Raw genomic sequence first — 19,630 nt, 5'->3', positions numbered from 1 at the left:
AAAGGCAAGACAAAAAGAAGGACGTTGGGCCGAAAACCCAACGCTGACGAAGCCCTCCACAGCGAGGAGGAAAAAGGTACGACAAGAACAGGATTCGAACCTGTGCGGGCAGAGCCCATTCGCTTGCCACTGGGAACCAGTGTCGATGATTCGAGGCGAACCCGTTAACCTCTCCGGCACCTTGTCTAGCGATCGCTTAAGGTCGAGAATGAAACATACATAATACCCTTGTCGCTACAGGCAGCGACCCCAAAAGAGAATCGACAAGAACAGGATTCGAACCTGTGCGGGCAGAGCCCATTCGCTTGCCACTGGGAACCAGTGTCGATGATTCGAGGCGAACCCGTTAACCTCTCCGGCACCTTGTCATGCGTTTAGATAAGCTGGTGCGGCAAGCGTATACACCGCCTTGCCATCCAACGCACTTGCCTACGCGTGGCCCCACCGAGGGGCGCCCTTGGTATGACCGCCGACGAGCACGGCGTCGCCCCCGACGTGTGGGATGACTACCCCTTCCTACGTCTCGTCAAGCTGTCGTCGGATGTCTTGCCATCGCATAAAACGGTAGCGATCGTGGACGGGCGGTATGGAGGCGTGAGTATTGGGCGCGACAAGGCGTTTACCCCGCGACTTCGGCTGCCGTCGATGGAGGTGAGCAAGCACCATGCGAATCTGTTTTCTACGTCGCGCGCGCCTATTCGCTTTTCTATCGCAGATACGGGATCGATGCACGGCACGTATGTGCGACGGCGCGCTTCGACATCGTATGAGCGGCTATCGCCACCGAAGCACGCGAGTCGGCCATGGACGTTGGAGCATCTCGATGTCGTGCGTATTGGGGTTCAGAGCACGGAGTTTGAGGTACACTTGCACGACAAGGAAGCGTGTGACAGGTGCGCTGTGGGGCTGGACGGTCAAAATGAGCTGTCGTTAGCGCCGACCGCCACGAAAGCCGCACGACGTCCGGCCGCGGAGCCAGTCGTGGGCGATGGACGGAAGCAGCTCAAGGCGCTCAAAAGCATGTATGTGCCACGCACGGTGCCGCAGACCAGCACTGCGTACCGTGATCGAGCGGCTGTGCGTCGCCGACTGTACCCGCCTGAACCTGCGCCGCCTGCGCCGCCGACGACGACGACGACAACGACCGTGGAGCCGGACATAGGTCGGCGGATGCTGCAGCACATGGCCCAAGGCGCGGATGTGCCGCTCTTGCGGCAGGCACCGATTGTGCCGCGAGTGACGCAGGGCCGAGCTGGTCTCGGCAGCGGACGGATGGTGGATGCCGATACCTATGGGCGGACTAAATGACAAAGACTTGCGTGCGACGAAGCCCGCCGGCAGGCCCGGCGGTGCTTCGTCCTGTGTCGAGCAAGGCGTGCTCGGCCTGGAGCTCCGTGAACGCCTCGCGAATATGCCATGCCTCGAGGGGTGGCTCGGCGCTGGCTGACGTGGAAAACAGGGTGCACGCCGGTGCATCGTCGTCTGTGTGCCGTCCGCGCATGGTGCGCATGGCCTCTGCCTTGTGCTCCCAGTCGCGCTTGATGCGCATCGCACGCGTACATAGCTCATGCACGACTTCGAAGGCGAGGAAGCCGAGGATATCGATGGTATCGTCGCTGGGCTTGACGTCCAGGTACAGGTTCGCGTGAATAAACTCGCGGAATCGCTTGGCCTTGCGGAATGTGAACGAGGCTTGCCGGCACTCGGAGTAGAAGACGTATTCCTCGCGTGTCATGCGCCGCGTCGTCTCATCCGCGGCCTTGAGTCGCCGAATCGAGTCCTCGTTCGTCTCGTTGACGTCGTCGTCGTCGTCGTCCGCGTCGTCCTGCGACGCGCGTGGGTAGTCGCAGAACACGGACGATAGCTCCCATGGCAGACGCATCTTGCGCTTGTTTACGCGCAGAGGCGTATCTTCGCCGCCCTCCTCGATGCCGTCGCCTTCCTGCGCAGGGCCCGCACTGCCACCGGCGCTCGCATCGTTCGTGTCCTTGGCATTCTTGCGCACGTCCTTCCAGCTCAGGTACGTGCGCAGCCGATTGACCTTGGCCTTGTCGTACCGAATCAGGAAAATCAGGTCCTCGGGCGTAAAGTACTTCGACAGGCGGCGCTGGGCCATGCGCCGCGACTGGATGATCATCTCAATCACCTGATTGCGCACGATATCCTCAATCAGCCGCGTCACCCGTGGATCTGGGTTCTCTATCTCCGTCGACACAAACATCTTTCGTTAGCGGCACAACGCACCATCTGCGCAATCTCCTGCTGATAGCGGTACACGGTCTCCGACCGGGCATCGTCGCTCATGCTCGTCGTATCCCACCAACCTCCACCACACCGCCGAGATGTCGGAGACGGCCTCGGTGGCGTCGACGGCCACCGTCACGGTATCGCCGGATGTGCGCGCGTATGTGGACATGTACTACGCGTTGCGTGGGGAGGAAGATGTGCGCTCGCAGGAGCAGCTTCTGACAGAGTCCATGTGGAAACTGCGTGGCGTCGTCGAGTCACGCAAGCAGCTGCTGACGCGGCACACACAGGCCCTCGATGGGGCACGCGCACAGCACGAGCGCCTGCGTTCCTCGCTTCTTCACCGCATGACGCGTGCGCAGCACATCCGCGTCACCGCGGAGGGCGTAGCGCGCGCCGAGTCGCGCGTGCGGGACACGGCGCAGGCGCTGTCAGCGGCGCAGGCCGAGCAGTCCGCGCTGGAAAAGCAGCGCACGGAGCTTGCCAGAGCGGCTGCGGCGCGTGCGATGGAGCAGACGCGCCTCGACATGCTGGGCGACGCGCTGTGTGCGCCGGGGTCGTCGGCGGCGGCAGCGACGGCGCCGTGTATGACGGAGCTGGAGACACTGCGCCTGCTATGCAAGCTGATTCCGACGGAAATGGTGCGGGAAAAGCGCACGCGCGCAGCGCTCGTCAAGGCAGAGTCCAATGGGCGTGCGTGCCTCAAGATCCTGCGGGACGTGCTCAACATGTCGATCCAGCTGGGCATGGCGAACGACAATCGCGACCGCCTGTTTCCCGGGCAGCCGTCGACGCTGACGAAGCGCAGCATGCCGTACTTTTTGCGCGCGAAGGTGTGCCTGGGCGACTTTTACACGAATGTATCGAATGCGCGCATGCGGCAGGCGCTCGTGGAACGCGCGCCGATCATGGATCTGGCCGATCTCACGCGGCTGCCCGGGAAGAAGAACAAGCCGCTCGATGCTGACGGCATGCAAAAGTCGATCGAGACGTCGTACACCCAGTGCCAGCACGTGTGCACCTATGCCCAGCACGAGATTCGCATCTCGCTCGCGCGCGAGGCGGCGCTGCGAACGTTTCAGACCGAGACGGAGGAGCAGATTCGCGCAGCCGAGGAGCGCGTGCGCCAGGCGCGTGCGTACGCCCTCGAGGGAGACGAGGGAAAGCTGGCGCTGCTCATAGAGGCGCTGCCGGATGAGCACGACGGTCCTCGTCCCCCGCCGCTGGCGGCCCTGGGCTTGGATGAGGACGAAGAGCGCGAGAGCCTCAGCGACACCGCCTCGGTCGCGTGCACGCTCGCCTCGACGGCCACCGCCGTCTCGATCGTCGGCTCGTCGCCGGCCGTGTACGCGCGCGCCTGGACGCGCCTGCACCGGCGCGTCGTCGACATCAACCACGCATGCCGCACGGACCACGATGACGAAGACCTGCCCTGGACGCCCGGCGCCCTCGGTTTCTAACCACCACGTGTCGTCACGTGACGAGGACTGTACGCGTCCGGCGCCGCTCACGGCGGGCGGCGCTGGCGCTCCGACGCAGCGGGGACGACGTCGATGACGCTGCTGCATCGCATCCGGTCGTCGCCGAGCTACCTGTTTATAAAGTGTTATTTGATATGTACGCTCGTGACGCTATTTGCTGCGCGGCCGCTGTCTTCGCGGCTGAATGCGAATGGCCCATGGACGTGGTATGAGTCGACCGAAGGTGGCCATGGCCTGTCGTCGTGGGGGCGTATGCAGGCGCTGCTGGCGAGTGCGACGCGGCGCGAAAGCCGCGCATCTACGTCGACGTCGCAGGCGGCGTCCGCGACGGACCGCCCCTCGGTCACAGGCGCGCCACCGGCCGCCCAAGCGACGGGCCTGGGCTTTTGGTGGCAGGAGCGGCGCTTTCCGTTCCTGTTCCCGCCCCCGCAGATCCCGCTGAGTTTGGCGCCGCCGGTGCGTCTGCCAAGAATCCCACTGTTCGAGCGGTGGCGGCTGCGGTGGCACGACATGTCGCACTTGCGCCGCCTGGTCGCGTACGACGACCAGGACACAGAGACGTTCCCGGAGCTCGAGTGGGATGCGCGTGTGCGTTGCTCCAGTGAGCTGCACGATGAAGAGAAGGCCGCGATCTACCAGCGGCGCATCCACATGTCGTCGCACGGCGCCAATACGCTCGCGCAGTTTCTCCAGCTCCCCAACGACGAGTACGTGCACCCCGACGATGTGCCGCTGATCGCGATTGGCGGCTCCGGTGGCGGCTACCGCGCCATGTACGGCTACACGGGCTTCCTGAAGGAGGCGGAAAACACGGGCCTGTGGCAGTGCACGATGTGGACGTCGGCGGTCAGTGGCTCCTGCTGGACGCTGGCGGCGTACTACACGATCGCCAAGTGCTCGACGGATGTGCTCGTGGCGCATCTGCTCGCGATGGCCCATGAGGAGGCGCATCCCATGAGTCTGCAGGCCATGGACCGCATTGCACGCTCATCACACGGCATCTACTACCTGCTGGGGCCGCTGCTGCGCAAGTCGCGGAACAAGTCGATGCAGTGCCGCATCATGGACTTTTATGCGACACTCGTCCTGTCGTACCAGTTTCTGCCGCGGCCGCTCTCCCTGTTCGGCACGGACTACTCCTACAACGGGCCGAGCTCGGACCGCGAGCCGAGTCTGCAGGAGCACAGCATGTGGACCAAGTACGAGCCGAGCGAAGGCCTCAGCCGCAAGTCGTTCCAGTGGTCCAAGGTGTGGAAGCGCACGCACATCGACGAAGGACTGCAGCCCATCCCCATCATGACGGGCGTGCGGCGCGTGTGGCGCCCACACAGCAAGGCCGAAGTCGCCGTCGTGGAGCAGGCACCAGGCGTCGAGCGCGCGCCACTCGTGGGCAGTGGCTACGACTGGTACGAAATCTCGCCCCTCGAGTTGGGATGCCGCAACATTGGTGCGTGGATCCCGACGTGGGCGTACGGCCGCGCATTTGAGAACGGCGTGTCGACGCACCGCGCCCCGGAGGAAATGCTGGCGTCGATCGTCGGGCAGTGCACGGGCGCTCCCGCCGGCCCGCTGACAGCGTACATTTCCACGATGCTGGCATCGATTCCGCAGGGCACGGTCATGTCGACGCTGCTCAAGTGGGTCAACGACTTTGTCATGATGAAGCAGTGGGAGAAGCGGTGGGGCAACCCGATCCGCGCCGCCGATGAGCCCAATCCGTTTTATGGCCGTGGCATGGACGATGTCGTCGTGGACATGCGCGAGGCCGATGTGACACCGCCGCCCAAGGCCGTCACAAAGCCGCCAGAGGCGGAGCCAGCCCCTGCCGACGCGCCGTCCCAGGAAGGCGCGCACTTTCTGCCATGGGACGGACGGCAGACGAGCGAGCAGATCAATGCCTTTTTTGCGCGGTTCCCGGCCGTCGAGCTGCGCCCGCGCCGTGGCAGCGATGCATCGGCGTCCACATCGCTCTACGAGCACGACCCCGAGACGTTTATGGCACCGATCGAGGATCTGGAGGCACAGGCGCCCACGGAGCCGCCGCGACCCAGGCAGTGGCGCTGGGAGCACACGCGCCGTCTGCGGCTCATGGACAGTGGCCTGTCGAACAACTTGCCGAATCATGTGCTGGCCCGCGACGAGCGGCAGGCCGATGTGATCATCTCGTTTGATGCGTCGTCGGACGTCAAGACCGGCGCGGCGGTGGAGCGCATCCACGAGTTTGGGCGTGAGTGCGGCATCCATATCCAAAAGCGCCCTCCTAAAGAAGGTGAAGAGCCTCCTGCACCCTCGCCCACCTCAGAACACGACGCAGATACCGCGTCCATGTCGCCGTCCGACATGGAACGGCAATGGCAGAGCGAGGCGGATCACATCCGTCGGGCGTATGAGCCGCTGTACGCACAGCGCTTCGACGGATGGCGCCTGCGGAAAGACAAGTCGACGGATCGTGCGCCGGACGTGCACTTTGTCTACTGCCCCCTTTTGCCGAATGCCGCTCAGCCCGGCTTTGATCCGACGACCGCACACTACAGCACCTCGTACAATTTGATTTGGACAGCCGACCAGGTTCGCGCGCTCCTGCGCACAGCGATGGCCAATGTCGAGGAGGGTAGTCGTGCCGTCGGCGTGATTCGCGAGGCCGTGCGCGAGGCCTACGAGTCGCGCAAAAAGACCCGTCTCGAGCGCGAAGCACAATCGGCCTCGAGACGCATGGCGCGAGCTGAAGCCTCCAAAGAGGCGCACGGCGCGCAGGATCCTGCCAACGCGTCTCAGCATGCCATGTCGGCGGCGACGGATGCCCAAGTCCAGGGCGCTGCGCCCTCCCTGCCTATCGACGGCCCTGGAATGCTGGCGCCGCCGGTCGCTGGATAGGAGATACCCCCGTACCGTTGCTTATGTAATGACAGAGAGAGACGGACGGATCGGCCGTTTTTCTTCCTGGGCCATGACGATGAACTTGATGCCGCGTGGCGTGTTCGCACGCACGTTTGCGTCGAGTGCGATGCGTGCCACATCGCCAGCTGAGCCCAAGGCATATGCGAACCATGTGCCGGACATAGCACCGCCGCCCCAGACGCATGGTATCCATGTCGCGACGCTGCAGCTCAAGAGCCATCATGCACAGACGTTTGATCTCGACTTTTTCGCTGACTTTGCGATGCGCGCAGCCCACGCATTTCAGATTCCCACGGGCGGCGTGGCCATGCTCCCCATTCGCACCACTCTGTGGACCGTGCCGCGCGGTCCATTTGTGCATAAAAAGTCGCAAGAAAATTTCTGGCGGCGGATTCACCGTCGGAGCATCAAGGTGTACGATGCGAGTGACGAGACCGTGGAGCGCTGGCTCCATTTCCTACGAGTGCACGAGATGCCCGGTGTCGCATCCAAAGTCCAGCTCTTCCGTCGATACCCGCTGGGCGTGGGCCGACATATGGAGTCGGCGGCCTTGGTACAGGACGACACAACGCCGCAAGACGTGCGTGCGATGGCCGAGCAGATTTTGCGCGCGCAAAAGGCATAACTCTACATAGGTATAGCGATGCTACAACAATGCATCGGTCGATGAAGGTGGCGGCGTAGCACACGCGCGCTGGCTATGCACAAGAGCGGCACGAGAGAGGAGGGCCCATGACTGGTGCCGTCGCACAGAAGCACCAGGGGAGGATGCGCTGCCAGAAAGCTCATCATGGAGGACGGGTGACTCGGAGAGGAGATAGGATGTAGCATACTCAGGAGGCGTATAGGTGCACCAGGCACGCGAAGAAGAAGAGGAACCCATTCCACACTGCATGCTGAGTCGGATATCATGTTCCTGTTGGGTGGCTGCAGGCAACGAGTAGCTGCGCTCCATGGGCATGCTGGCATAGTGACTCGGCTGCATGGGAATGGGGACCGAGGGCGTGGGGGTATGAAGGGTGGACGCCGTGAAAGGCCTAGGGCTGTCCAGCGCCTCGACGGACGCCAGAGATGGGCACGCTACGGAGCTAGGCCCCTTCGCATTACCCAGGAACATGGTGAAAGGGGACGGCGAGCCGAAGGAAGCCATCTGCCGCCCGTATGGGGTGAGAAAAAACAATCTAACGGCCTTGGGCACAATAGGTTCCTAGTGGATCCCACGCAGCCAACCGCGGCGCATGTGAGCACGTTAGAAGAGTGTCGTGGAGCGTTGGGAAACGTGCCACGCGCCCATACGAGACGTGATTCGCTGTAAACCCCTGCCCTGTCTGTGTCTCCAATCACCTGGGCTAGTGGCCGCCCGGCCGACGCAGACCACACGAGCCCCATAAATCCCAGCGAAAGGGTCCGAGCTGCCGTATTGGGTGGCATGCAGCGTTGATAAGCAGCATGCTCGTTGGGTATCCTATCTAGACCTAGATCAGGCTCATTTCCAGCGTCCATACGCGTCTTATCCACACGCGCACCAACTGCCCCATGCCCTGCTCCAGCCAGCTGCGCTCCAGCGGTGAGAGCGTTCCGTAGATATGCGGGGGTACCACAGCTGGCGTCGCGGTCGTGGGGCGAATCGGCACCACGAGATCTATGCCGTCCCACCAGCACTTGCGCTGTTTTGTAAGTAGCCTGTACGTACCGCTGGCTTGCGCCAAAATAGTAAGAGTTTTTGTGTGGTGGACAACTGCTGGTGGTTTACACGCAGCGAACCGCCCTGGCCGTCGTCAGTCCACTCGCCTAGCTCGTCGTCCGTGGGCGTCTGATTCACAGGGATGCCCAGTTCCATGTCGATACCGGCACGCTGTACACCAATAGGCCGCCGCAGCGGGGGCGCATGGGGCGGCGCGCCGCCCGGCAGCTCGCCAGGTTGCGTCACACCCGTCTTGAGCAGCACGAGAGCCATGCTCGTAATGGCACATCGCGCCGGCTCACGAGCGCGATAGCCCCACTCGTCTTGAGGCTCAAAGCCGCTCATACAGAGCATGTCAATCAGGTGCTGCTCGGCCATGTTGTTTTCTTTGTTCACGTTGCGCTGAAGCGCCGTGAAAATTTGGCGGCGGGCCAGAAGAGCATCGCCGCACGCATTCTTGAGTTGAGTAAATTCAGGCGTGGCGTTCGGCGGCATATTGGGCGGCGTATGCGGCATAGCTGCCGTGCGGGCCATGGCTTTGGGTGGGATCGTGAAGAACTCGAGCTCTTCGCGCAGTAGGATCACAGCCTGTTTGTGAAAGAGGGGGAGATGCAAAGGTTGACCGAGCCCATTGACCATCTCGCCGTTCATCGCATCCGCAAAGTCGAGGTATTGGGGGCTCAGACCCGCTCCGCGGTACACACCAGGCGTGGTGTCCGTTCCGTAAAAGTATTCCTGAGCGCGGCGAAAAAATGATAGCACGAACTGCAAGCACTGTGCATCCGAATCAACAGAGTATACTTGCTTTGCATCGCTCGCGTCGTCGTCTCCAGCGACGGGGTCTGGCAGCATCAGGCCATTGGGGAAAAGGCACAGCAAAATGGATTCTGGCAGACTCATCAGCGTGTCCCGGTCAATGACGAAGCACACGCCACGCAGATCTAAATAGAGCCGCGAGAACGACGGCATGCCGTCGGCAGACGATTCGAACTCGTCCCCCATAGCGCAGCAGGCAGAAACGGCGCGCCTTGGCACCGGGCACGACATGCGAGCGTTGCGCCACGTGGTCGAAAATGGAGGGGCGCCCGCAACGCCCTCGTTGGCCAACACCGCCATGGTCTTGTCGACGCACATTGCGCGTGTGTCGGATTCGCTGCCGCTCGCACAGAGTGTGGACGATGTGCAGGGCCCTGATCTGACGCAGTACAAGCAGCAAGCTAAGCTCATTTTCCGAAAACTGACGCCGTCGTCTGAGACGCGATGCAGCATCGATAGTGGCCCCATGTCGCTGCACTACCTCGTGCACCCGCCGCCCAGTGACCCGTCGTCGGTAGTGTATCTGACCATTACAGAGGCCTCATATCCACGCAAGCTGGCGTTCTCGTACCTCGATGAGCTCGCGCGTGAATTCGAGATGAGCTATGGCCGACAGATCCTGCAGCGCACGCTACGTCCGTACGCTTTCGTCGCGTTTGATACATTCATGCAGCGCACGAAGCGGCTGTATGCGGATAGTCGCACGGCCGAGTCGACGGCTGGCTCCCATCTCGACAAGCTCAACGAGGATCTGCAGGATGTGCAAAAGATCATGACAAAGAACATGGAAGACTTGTTATGGCGTGGTGATAGTCTTGATCGTACGTGCGCCCTGACTGACGCGTGCAGACATGTCGACGCTCTCCTCGTCGCTGCGTGACGAGTCGCTCAAGTACCGCCGCGCGGCGCGAAAAATCAACGTCGATGCTATGATTCGCAAATACGCTCCGTACGTATGCATGGCTGACCGTGCAGGATCGGCGCGCTGGTGCTCCTCTTTCTCTTTATTCTCTACGTCAAGTTTGGTTAGGCGTATATGTAGGTGCCATGGCGCAGGTGGAGTCGTATACACGTGGCGCGACGCGCGTCCTACGATCCCTCATGGACGACGACCGTGCATCCAAAGGCGGGAGAGAAGACGAGGCAACCCAACTCTCGCGCTGGAGTGCGACGCGTCTTGCGGCGATGCAAGCCGTCTTAAATCAACGACTGGGGCCTGAATTTCTGAGCCAGCGGCCAGGTCCGGGAGGTGGTGGGCGCAAGCTGACGTACATTGAGGGATGGCGCGTCGTGGATCTCGCTAACGAAGTATTTGGCTTCAATGGTTGGTCCACGAGCGTCAGAAGCCTGGATGTGGACTTTTTGGATGTCCAGGCTGAGACGGGGCGATGCCAGTGTGGCGTCAGTGCGATTGTGCGAATCACGCTGCAGGACGGCGCGTACCATGAAGATGTCGGCTATGGACACGCCGAGGGCGTGCGTGGCAAGCATGCGGCGCTCGAAAAATGCAAGAAGGAAGCGATCACTGACTCGATCAAGCGTGGGCTCAAGACGTTCGGGCGTCTCCTGGGCAACTGCCTGTACGACCAGCACTATACCACCCAACTCGCCCGGATGTCGACGCCTGCGCGGCCTCCGCTCCAGCCGCGCGACTTGTACCGCGGCCCCAGCATGAAGCGACCCGCACCCGATGACGGCCCGACGCGGCCGCCCCCGAAAGCTGCGCCGGTCAAGGAGCCGCCCTCGGACGATTTGTGGAACGACGACAGCGAGGCGGCAACCATGGCCCTGGAGCTCGAGCTAGAAGATGATATGCTTCTACGACAGTCCCAGATAGCACAGGAACTAGATGAAAATGTGTGAGCTTACCTCCTCTGCGTGCGCGCGGCCATCTGCATGCTCTCAATCTCCGACTCGAGCTGCTTGATAGCGCTGTGAGCCGTTTCGAGGTCCTTGTTGAGACGATCGCGCTCGGCAATGAGGTGCTGCTCCCACTGGCGGAAGCGGCCTTCCTCGAGCTTGACCTGGTCCGTAAACTTGCGGCGGAGCGCCTCTTCTTCCTCCTTGAAGCGTGGGTTTTCAAACCTCTTGACGCGCGGCTCGCCGTACTTGCGCGTCTCCATCTGTGTCTGGCGGTAGTTTTCGTAGTGGAAGTCCTCGGTGTTGGTAATCAAGTCGAGCATGTGCGTTCGGATCAGGAGGGAGCGCAGCTTTTTAAAGTCGCAGTGGTGCTCGTTTTCGACCTCGGCCACACCCCAAAGATATTCACGGCCACGGACGACGCGTCCATCGTGCGTGCGCACGTCCTGGGTGCTGCCGATAATGCTGAACGGCATGGACGACATGAGCGCCCGCGCATGCTCGGCACTTGCCTCGTCGATGGCGTCGACGGGTGGGGCAAACACCGAGATACCATGCGTGTGGATCACGTTGCGGATGCGCTCCTTAAAGACGGCCAAGTCGCGCCGCGTGAGTGTGTCGGCTTTGGCGATCACGGGGATCAGATTGACACGCTGAGAGAGGCGCTTCATAACCTCGATATCGAGCGGCTTGAGCGTATGGCCCGTTGGCGCAATAAAGTACAGGCATGCATGCACACGGGTGTCGATGAGGTGGCTGCGGTCGGGCTGCTGCTCCTGACGCAGGTACGACTCGTGCTGGTCGTCAATAAAGTCGATGAGCGGGACCCAGCAGTCGCGGTTATTCACATAGTCGCCAAAGCCGGGCGTGTCGACAATCGTGAGGTTCACACGGAACTGCTTTTCCTCCAACTCGGCACGGATCACATCGACCTCGACAGCCTTGTCGAGCTGCGTCATATGGCGCTGCGCATAGTTCGTTCCGGGTGCAAGCTCAGTGCGAAAGAGTGTGTTGATGACTGTGTGTGAGATTATCGTACGTACGCGTTGTCTTGCCCGTGCCACTCTCACCGACCACCATGAGGGTAAAGTTGGCCGTCCGGCGCGAGGCAATGCGGTGGCGCTGATTCGGGAGATTCGAAATGCCTTCATGTTAGCTGACAACACATACCGATAGGCTCAGTAGTCGTTGTTGTCATCGTGGACAACCCGTCGACAGCTGCCATCGCTGTAAGGATGAGAAACAAACAGGCGCCTCGACCCACAACAAGGCCCTCCGGCCAACTCGAGCGCGCTCCCTACCGCTGCCCGCACGCATCTGCATCTCGGCCGAGATGGGATGGCGTGTGCCTCCACGTGATGTCACAGGTCGTCGTCCTGGCTTCCTTATGGACTTTCAGGACCGTGCAGGCAACAAGGGCGCGGGTCTCGCCAGTGCGAGCGACGCGGCAAGGGACCGTCGCGAGCGACTCCGCCGCCTCGCGATGGAGACGATCGACGTATCTAAGGATCCATACATTCTAAGGAACCATCTTGGCAGCTTGGAGTGTCGACTGTGCTTGACGATGCATGCGAATGAGGGCTCCTACCTCGCACATACCCAGGGCAAGAAGCACCAGACGAATTTGCAGCGCCGCGCCGCGATGGATGCACGCTCTAACGACGTGCACGGCCAAAAGGCTGCGACGGCCCTTCTTGCCCCTGCGCCCGAGATGCCGAAAAAGACCTTTGTCAAGATTGGTCGTCCAGGCTACAAGATTACCAAGATTCGTGAGCCGTCCACGCCTGACACGGAGGGCCGTGTAGGCCTGCTGTTCGAGGTCCACTTACCGGAAATCAAGGACGGTGTCGTGCCACTCCACCGATTTATGAGTAGCTTCGAGCAGCGCAAAGAGGCGCCGAATCGAGCTTGGCAGTATCTCCTCGTGGCCGCAGAGCCATACGAGACGATTGCCTTCAAGCTGCAAAGCCGCGAAATTGATCGCTCACATACCATCATTTTGCCTGGCACACCACTGCCGGAGCAGCACGACGAGCCATGTACCTGGAGTCACTGGAACCACGTCGACAAGACCTATACCATCCAAGTGCTCTTTCGTCCCCTTGTATCATAGCACTTGCAGCATATCTTGCACATGTACAAACTTTTCACGCGGCTTGCCGAGTGCCTGACCGCGCTCGCGCTCAGCGGCATCGATTCGCAGCCAGTCGGCGTACGACACGACCTGCTGGCCACGTAGAGCCTCCGGTGTGCCACGCAGCGCCTCCTTTTCTCCGACAGACGCGCACAGTGTGCGTGTCTTGCCGTCCGGCGCATGCCAGTCTGTCAGCATTTCGTCTGCGACGCCGAAAGCATCCAGCATCGTCGACACGATGATGCCCACAGGCCCCGTCGCAAGCCAACCAGAAACGTACATGCCGGGCACTGGCTGGCCATCGCGAATGACACGTCGGCGCTCATTGGGAATAATGTGCCGCTGAGAGTCGAATGGCACGGGTGGCGGCAACGTGCCGGCAAGCGGCTGTGATCGGTATCCGACGCTGGCCAGAACGAGATCAGCAGGCGTCGTTTCCGTTGCACCGGTCGTCACAGCACGTCCATCGCGCACTTCTGTCACGTCCCATTCGGCCTGCCTCACGCGCTTGTCACCGTAAAAGGCTTTGGGCGAGCGAAGAAGCTGGAGGCCCCAGCGTGGCGTGTGGTCTGGTGCGTATGGTGTCTTGCTGCCCTTAGCCAGCTGCGTGAGAAGACGCGTCATGGCTCGCTTGTGAGAGACATTGTCGCTGTGACCCACTTCTGCCAGTGCCTGCTGAAGGTGTGCAGGATCCAAAGGCTGGCACGGCGCATGTGGCAAGTTGAGCATCTCACGTAGCTCCTTGTTTGTGAATGCCAGTTGAGCTGCGCCGCGGCGCACGTACAGGTCGACACTTTCGACGCCCCAAGTACGCAAGCGCTCTAGCACAGGCTGGGGTGCATCGGTATACTGCAGCGTTTCGTCTTTGGGAGCCGACTTGCACTGCCGCAAGAGAATCCGCGCCACATCGAGCGCAACGTTGCCGGCTCCCACCACAGCGACGTGTCGAAGATCGTGGCCCTTCATGCGAGGAAACGGCGCGTCAGGCGTATGAGCGTCAGGGTGGCCATTGTACCACTGCACAAAGTCGAACGCTGTGTGTATATGCTGTAGTCCATCAGGACCCGTTCCAGGAAGGTGTAGATGCCGTGCATCCGAAGCGCCATACGCAAAAAGGATATGTGTGTAGTAGGGTGCCATGCAGGAAAGGGGGATAGGGACCGCGGCGCTGGGGAGCACATCGGCTCCGCCCGTCACTTGCACATTACCCAGGAACGTGAAGCGGGGATCGCGTGCGACCTCGTCGAACTTGTTCTCGACATTGCGCACCTCCGGGTGGTCTGGAGCCACGCCGTATCGCACGAGCCCAAAGGGTGTGGGCAGACGCTCGTACATGTGGATGTCTACGCCATTTTCGCCCGTTCCGCATTGGGCATCAAACGAATGCAGGATCCTCGAAGCGGCATAAAAGCCTGAAGGTCCAGATCCCACGATCGCGACGCGCATCGGCGGCGCATTCGTCGTCAGGGACGCACCGAAGCGCCGGACGGACGTGCTGAACATGATCTAGGGTGTGGAGGCCAAGGAAGATACGCCCATGACACACTATGTACACCGGAACCGGGCCGATGCCGTGCCCTAGGCCAGGTCGGGGTTGGTGAGCCAATCGAGTTGGGTGTTTTCGAGATGGTCGTCCCAATCATAGAGGAACTGAAAAACACCCTGTCCTAATTCCTGCCTCAGGGCCAAAGCGAGCGACTCTGGTTGGGGGACTTGAACCTGCACAGTGCGTCCCTGAACCGTGGCATCTATGGCGCCGCGGATATCCATCAATTTCGTGCCATTGAGCTGGGGTGAGAGACGAGATACGTACATTGAAAAGCAGCGGTGCGTGGCCCATCCTGGTGGCCAGTGTCTCGGCCAAGGCAGCCGTGGTAGGCGACACGTCCTTCTGTGCTAGATGCTCAGGCACCTCGTACAGACCCAGGATCTGCTGGTGGTGCTTGGCTGTGTGCGCTTCAACCAGGGCCATACCAGCCTCGGTCATGGGACTGAGCGTGTGCCAGTGATGCACGAACGGGATCACATCCTCCACACGCTCGCGAGTCGTGCCTACGAGTATGCCGATGACCGTAGATGACATGTACTTGGCAGAGTGGTACACGATCTTGCGGTAGGCAAGCGGTGCCACCTCCGTGCTCTGTGTGGTCATGGCCATGGTGCAGGGAGCGGAAAGAATCGCAACGTGGCTTTTCCCCTCCACTACGACCGACCGTCCCATGGGGGAACCGACGACCACGGCGGAGCTGCCTACGCTGAAACTCTTGCTCATCGGATCGTCGGGTGTGGGCAAGTCCGCGTTTGTGAGAAGGTATACAGACGACCTGTTTGTGGAAGATGACGCGGCTGCAACGATCGGCGTGGATTACAAACTCAAGAGTGTTTGTGTGGACGGCAAGTGGTTCAAGCTGAGTATATGGGACACAGCTGGCCAGGAACGGTACCGCACACTCACGAGCAGCTACTATCGCGGCGCACAAGGCGTCGTTTTGATGTACGATATCACAGATCTACGTACGTTTGAAGATGTCTCCGAGTGGATCCGTGAGTTGCGCATGTTCCAGGGCGACGTGCCACCCGTGTGCTTGTTGGTCGGCAACAAAACGGATGTGGACGAAGAGCGGCAAGTGACCACAGAACAGGGACGTGATTATGCTGATGAAAAAGGTATGCTATTCATGGAGTGCAGTGCCAAAGCGGGGCGCCATGTCGACGAGGCCTTTGACGAGCTTGTGCGCAAGATTGTCACAACGCCCGCCCTCTGGCTCCATGTGGCGCCTGGCGTGCGACGCCCCGGTGATCGTATTCCTGGTGGTGCGCCTGATGCCGGAGGCGTCATTTCTCTGACAGGTGTATCAAGCTATGTCACCGCTGCGCAAGATCGCTGTGGATGCTAAGCCGTGGACTGTTTCGTGAGTTCCTTGTGAACATGCGCGCTGGTATCGGTCCGCAAGATCTCGCGCAGCATAACAGTGGCGTAGGACGAGGGCGGAAGCTCAAAGGAAAGCTTCATCGCCAAGTATGGCGCCTCGCTCTGCGTGGGTATGGCAACGCCCAAAAGAGCCTCTTCGTCTGTTGCACAGAGCGGCGCATTCGCATCGGCATACGTAAGGAATTCGCACCGCAAGTTGCGCGGCTTGTGAATGAGGCGTCGGTACGCGCCTTTGAGGCGGTACTCTGGTTGATGCGAGGATGAAAGAGAGTCGGGTGTCAGGCCGTCTTGTTGAAGCATGTCCTTGTACAATTGCTCTAGCCATCCGTCCTGCGGAAGATGCACATCAGCGCCTGGCATGGGCATGACGACGTCATCCATCGAATGCTGCGAGACAGTCTCTGCATCGAGGACGTGGATCGAGTCGTCTGAATGCTGCACCAAATCACCCACGACAGGGGACAATGCACCGAAACGTGCCACACGTTCGGACACCAACCTGTTCCAGAGGTAGGATTGGTACGCATGGACGTACATGAGACGGAGAGAGCGAGGTATGTTTTGGAAAGGACCCAGTGCATCGTTGGGCGACCAGCCGGGCATCTTCATTTTTTCCAGCACAGCGCGCTCCGCCACGCCTTTCTTGGGCATCAAGCGGTAGGCATCTTCATACTGTTTTTCCGCCACGGCTGCTTGAGCCTGTCGCGTCGCAAGCACAGCGGGGGGTGCATCCTCCTCGTCCGCATCACCGTGAAGGGCACCGGCCTCTAGCACCAGGCGGAGTGCCTCTCGGAAGTCTTTGCGCAGCACAGCGATGCCCACTTGGTGCGTGGATACAAGACCCGTGCCGAAACGCTGCATGCCAAAGTAATTGATGAATCCATGCGCCTCGAGATCGCGGACATGTTCGCCGAGGATGCGTTGAATATCATCACTGGGCGTGGCTGTATCAGTCCAGCGGACATCGCGCAGCGTTATGGTAAAGTGATTGCCGCGTAACATGCCGAACTGAAGTGGCGCATCTGCGTAGGAAAGGTGCGCAATACGCAAACCACGCTCGGCACGCGTCGTGACAGCATCGTGCACGGTCCGGCGCTGCTTTTGGCCCGGATCACTGCTGATCGGCTGCCCAATATGATTGACTCTGTCCCACACTTCACGCAGCGTCCGACGTCCCCGCTGTAGAGCCACTCGTTGGACGGTCACGGCGCGCTTGTCCTTGGTGCCAGCCACACTGAGCGCATTGACAGAAGAGGCGCGCCCCCGGTGATCTAGCTTAAGGAAGCGTGCGAGCCATTGCAGTGCCTCTTGGCTATCCCGGTTCGTCTTTTGCAAAGTAAAGTGAATGTATGGTGGCGCTGCAGCAGACTCTGAATCAGGGTCGTCGCGGGAGGACCGCCGCGACGTGTTCTGCTGTACACGCACAGCAGAGCCCTCAGGCACCTGGATGGTCTCAGAAATGAGACGATCGCCCGTCAAGGCACGGAGGAGGCGGTGAATGTGCGTTCGATGCGACTTGTCTGTCAAGGCACAGGAGTCGACAGGGCCCTGCAGACATCCAGCCTGGACATCAGGCAGTCGGTCGCCAAAAAAGTCGCGCAGGTCATCCCAGGAACCCTGTGGCTTCTTCGATTCCCAGACCGGTGGAGGATCTAGGCTGGTGATGCTCACCATGCGACCATCTGCCGCTAGCTCATGGACAATAAAGTCGGCATACCGCTGCTTTATGATGGCATGAACGGGTCGCCAGCCCGGATGCACGTAAGCCAAGAGTCCGACGTCTGACTCATATGTATGCCCACTTGGTTCTGTACGTTGCCGTTTGGATGGATGTTCGCTCTTATCAGCGGAGGACATGCCAGATAGGAACGACAGCGCCGCGCTGTCCTCTCACGTCGCGGTTAACAACGATGGAGTCACGTGCATGATAAGCTATCGCTGGGAGTGCGAACATAACCACGTGGCCATGCAGGGTTATCTGGGTTCCTCCTTATCTGCTCTCGGTGTAGCAGATAGGCGACTTGGGCATGATAACTACAGAGACCTTCGGGTTCTTGAAAAAAAGCGGCTAGACAAGGATGTTGTGCTTCATTTTTGCGCTACGTGCTGGTGATGGTCGAATTTCATACGACGGCAGAGCATAATATCCAGTGGGCTACGAGTGATGGCCGGGCCATCGTGTACAACCTGGGCGATATGGCTTGGGTATTGACGTCGACGTGTCTGGTTTTTATCATGATTCCTGGAGTGGCGCTGCTATATTCGGGGCTGCTTCGTCAGAGGAATGCATTTACGGACATTGCGATGTCAGTCATGGTCTTGGCGGTGGCGTCCATTGAATGGTTCTTTTGGGGCTACTCACTGGCATTTAGCCCTACAAGCAGCAAATTTATCGGTAATCTCTATCATTTTGGTCTGATGCACGTCGATATGCAAGCACTGCCCGGTGTTGCGAATATACCTGTACTCCTCTACGCCCTGTATCAGCTGATGTTTGCTGCGCTCACGCCGGTGATTGCATGTGGTGCGTTCGCTGGGCGCGCCAGAGTGGGGCCTGTGCTGCTCTTTACCTTCTGCTGGTGCACGATTGTGTACAACCCTATTGCCTGTTGGACATGGAATTCAAATGGCTGGAGCTACATGATGGGTGGCTTGGATTATGCTGGTGGCACACCTGTTCACATCAGCTCTGGGACAGCGGCTCTGGTCATCTCACTATACCTTGGATACAAGTACGGATCGCGCAGTATGGAGTTGCCGGCTCGACCGCACAACACCACGTGCATTATTCTGGGCACCGTGTTCATCTGGTTTGGGTGGTTTGGTTTTAACGGTGGCTCGGGCGCAGGCGCTAACCTTCGGTCCGCGCAAGCGATGATGGTGACGCACATTGCCGCGTGTGCAGGTGGAATCACACTGCTGGTGTTGGACTACCGCTTTGACCGCAAGTGGTCTGTCATTAGTTTCTGCTCGGGTGCCATGGCAGGACTTGTTGCCGTTACACCGGCTTCTGGCTATGTTGGCACGCCATCGGCGCTGGTATTCGGTGTGGTGGGCTCCGTCGCATCGCATTTGGCGACGCCCATGAAGGATGTGCTTGGCTACGATATCTTTGTCGTGCATGGACTCGGTGGTATGGTGGGCAATGTACTGACTGCGCTCTTTGCTGATGGCCGCATTGCCACCTTTGACGGAACGAGTCCAACAGAGAGTACTGGCTGGATCAACCATCACTGGGTGCAGCTCGGATACCAATTGGCCGATTCTTGTGCGGGCTTTGCATGGACGTTTGTGATGACCCTCATTCTGATGATGGTGATTGATCACGTTCCTTACTGTGCATTTCAATGCGATGAGGATATATCGATGGTCTCAGATCTTCCTCAGTCACTCGAACATGGACTCTCTTCGTCGCAGGACATGGACAAGGCGCCCGCGGCCGTCATGCCGTTGGAGCGAGGCGTCGCGGACCTGGAGACGGGCGCTGGACCCAGCGGCATGGAGACGATGGATGACAGGGAGAGCATCACTGAGAAGGGTGTCGTGACTAACACCACGCTCTCTTCGTGACTCACCAA

General features: G+C 60.3%; 16 protein-coding genes and 2 non-coding genes across 18 annotated transcripts; 9 read left to right on the top strand and 9 right to left on the bottom strand.

Moving 5' to 3' along the window:
* Positions 1-79: 79 nt before the first annotated feature.
* MRET_t0062 lies at positions 80-187 on the bottom strand. The gene has a single exon. It is a non-coding gene; the product is annotated as a tRNA-Ser (tRNA).
* A 74-nt stretch (positions 188-261) lies between these two features.
* Positions 262-369, bottom strand: MRET_t0061. Its single transcript has one exon. It is a non-coding gene; the product is annotated as a tRNA-Ser (tRNA).
* Positions 370-462: 93 nt separating this feature from the next.
* MRET_3850 (FHA domain protein) lies at positions 463-1,308 on the top strand (the record flags this gene model as incomplete). The annotated part of the gene is made up of 1 exon (XM_027630477.1): positions 463-1,308. One exon carries the CDS (start codon positions 463-465, stop codon positions 1,306-1,308), a length of 846 nt encoding a protein of 281 aa, XP_027486234.1.
* Positions 1,301-2,304, bottom strand: MRET_3849 (transcription initiation protein SPT3; the record flags this gene model as incomplete). Its single annotated transcript, XM_027630476.1, has 2 exons — positions 1,301-2,221; positions 2,245-2,304. The coding sequence occupies 2 exons, from the start codon at positions 2,302-2,304 to the stop codon at positions 1,301-1,303; spliced, it is 981 nt and encodes a 326-aa protein (XP_027486313.1).
* A 38-nt stretch (positions 2,305-2,342) lies between these two features.
* On the top strand, positions 2,343-3,707 carry MRET_3848 (uncharacterized protein; the record flags this gene model as incomplete). The annotated part of the gene is made up of 1 exon (XM_027630475.1): positions 2,343-3,707. The coding sequence occupies one exon, from the start codon at positions 2,343-2,345 to the stop codon at positions 3,705-3,707; it is 1,365 nt and encodes a 454-aa protein (XP_027486295.1).
* A 93-nt stretch (positions 3,708-3,800) lies between these two features.
* Positions 3,801-6,602, top strand: MRET_3847 (phospholipase A2; the record flags this gene model as incomplete). Its single annotated transcript, XM_027630474.1, has 1 exon — positions 3,801-6,602. The coding sequence occupies one exon, from the start codon at positions 3,801-3,803 to the stop codon at positions 6,600-6,602; it is 2,802 nt and encodes a 933-aa protein (XP_027486308.1).
* A 73-nt stretch (positions 6,603-6,675) lies between these two features.
* MRET_3846 (small subunit ribosomal protein S10) lies at positions 6,676-7,251 on the top strand (the record flags this gene model as incomplete). The annotated part of the gene is made up of 1 exon (XM_027630473.1): positions 6,676-7,251. The coding sequence occupies one exon, from the start codon at positions 6,676-6,678 to the stop codon at positions 7,249-7,251; it is 576 nt and encodes a 191-aa protein (XP_027486337.1).
* A 21-nt stretch (positions 7,252-7,272) lies between these two features.
* Positions 7,273-7,776, bottom strand: MRET_3845 (uncharacterized protein; the record flags this gene model as incomplete). The annotated part of the gene is made up of 1 exon (XM_027630472.1): positions 7,273-7,776. One exon carries the CDS (start codon positions 7,774-7,776, stop codon positions 7,273-7,275), a length of 504 nt encoding a protein of 167 aa, XP_027486332.1.
* Positions 7,777-8,101: 325 nt separating this feature from the next.
* Positions 8,102-9,312, bottom strand: MRET_3844 (general stress response protein Whi2; the record flags this gene model as incomplete). Its single annotated transcript, XM_027630471.1, has 2 exons — positions 8,102-8,293; positions 8,320-9,312. The coding sequence occupies 2 exons, from the start codon at positions 9,310-9,312 to the stop codon at positions 8,102-8,104; spliced, it is 1,185 nt and encodes a 394-aa protein (XP_027486328.1).
* A 112-nt stretch (positions 9,313-9,424) lies between these two features.
* Positions 9,425-10,156, top strand: MRET_3843 (vesicle transport protein SEC22; the record flags this gene model as incomplete). Its single annotated transcript, XM_027630470.1, has 3 exons — positions 9,425-9,947; positions 9,976-10,075; positions 10,102-10,156. 3 exons carry the CDS (start codon positions 9,425-9,427, stop codon positions 10,154-10,156), a joined length of 678 nt encoding a protein of 225 aa, XP_027486311.1.
* A 17-nt stretch (positions 10,157-10,173) lies between these two features.
* Positions 10,174-10,989, top strand: MRET_3842 (DNA repair and recombination protein RAD52; the record flags this gene model as incomplete). The annotated part of the gene is made up of 1 exon (XM_027630469.1): positions 10,174-10,989. The coding sequence occupies one exon, from the start codon at positions 10,174-10,176 to the stop codon at positions 10,987-10,989; it is 816 nt and encodes a 271-aa protein (XP_027486319.1).
* A 2-nt stretch (positions 10,990-10,991) lies between these two features.
* Positions 10,992-12,184, bottom strand: MRET_3841 (cell division control protein 12; the record flags this gene model as incomplete). Its single annotated transcript, XM_027630468.1, has 3 exons — positions 10,992-12,004; positions 12,030-12,131; positions 12,157-12,184. The coding sequence occupies 3 exons, from the start codon at positions 12,182-12,184 to the stop codon at positions 10,992-10,994; spliced, it is 1,143 nt and encodes a 380-aa protein (XP_027486309.1).
* Positions 12,185-12,373: 189 nt separating this feature from the next.
* MRET_3840 (splicing factor 3A subunit 2) lies at positions 12,374-13,099 on the top strand (the record flags this gene model as incomplete). The annotated part of the gene is made up of 1 exon (XM_027630467.1): positions 12,374-13,099. The coding sequence occupies one exon, from the start codon at positions 12,374-12,376 to the stop codon at positions 13,097-13,099; it is 726 nt and encodes a 241-aa protein (XP_027486246.1).
* MRET_3839 (adrenodoxin-NADP+ reductase) lies at positions 13,094-14,623 on the bottom strand (the record flags this gene model as incomplete). Its single annotated transcript, XM_027630466.1, has 1 exon — positions 13,094-14,623. The coding sequence occupies one exon, from the start codon at positions 14,621-14,623 to the stop codon at positions 13,094-13,096; it is 1,530 nt and encodes a 509-aa protein (XP_027486251.1).
* A 75-nt stretch (positions 14,624-14,698) lies between these two features.
* On the bottom strand, positions 14,699-15,278 carry MRET_3838 (UPF0172 domain protein; the record flags this gene model as incomplete). Its single annotated transcript, XM_027630465.1, has 2 exons — positions 14,699-14,908; positions 14,934-15,278. The coding sequence occupies 2 exons, from the start codon at positions 15,276-15,278 to the stop codon at positions 14,699-14,701; spliced, it is 555 nt and encodes a 184-aa protein (XP_027486252.1).
* Positions 15,271-16,017, top strand: MRET_3837 (Ras-related protein Rab-18; the record flags this gene model as incomplete). Its single annotated transcript, XM_027630464.1, has 1 exon — positions 15,271-16,017. The coding sequence occupies one exon, from the start codon at positions 15,271-15,273 to the stop codon at positions 16,015-16,017; it is 747 nt and encodes a 248-aa protein (XP_027486231.1).
* MRET_3836 (tRNA pseudouridine13 synthase) lies at positions 16,014-17,909 on the bottom strand (the record flags this gene model as incomplete). The annotated part of the gene is made up of 1 exon (XM_027630463.1): positions 16,014-17,909. The coding sequence occupies one exon, from the start codon at positions 17,907-17,909 to the stop codon at positions 16,014-16,016; it is 1,896 nt and encodes a 631-aa protein (XP_027486341.1).
* Positions 17,910-18,164: 255 nt separating this feature from the next.
* MRET_3835 (ammonium transporter, Amt family) lies at positions 18,165-19,622 on the top strand (the record flags this gene model as incomplete). Its single annotated transcript, XM_027630462.1, has 1 exon — positions 18,165-19,622. The coding sequence occupies one exon, from the start codon at positions 18,165-18,167 to the stop codon at positions 19,620-19,622; it is 1,458 nt and encodes a 485-aa protein (XP_027486230.1).
* Between the last annotated feature and the right edge of the window lie 8 nt (positions 19,623-19,630).

Source organism: Malassezia restricta, chromosome VII (assembly GCF_003290485.1).
Source record: "Malassezia restricta chromosome VII, complete sequence".
NCBI classification, from domain to species: domain Eukaryota; kingdom Fungi; phylum Basidiomycota; class Malasseziomycetes; order Malasseziales; family Malasseziaceae; genus Malassezia; species Malassezia restricta.
Note: the sequence above shows the minus strand (reverse complement) of the source record. Positions and strands in the feature narration are given on the sequence as shown.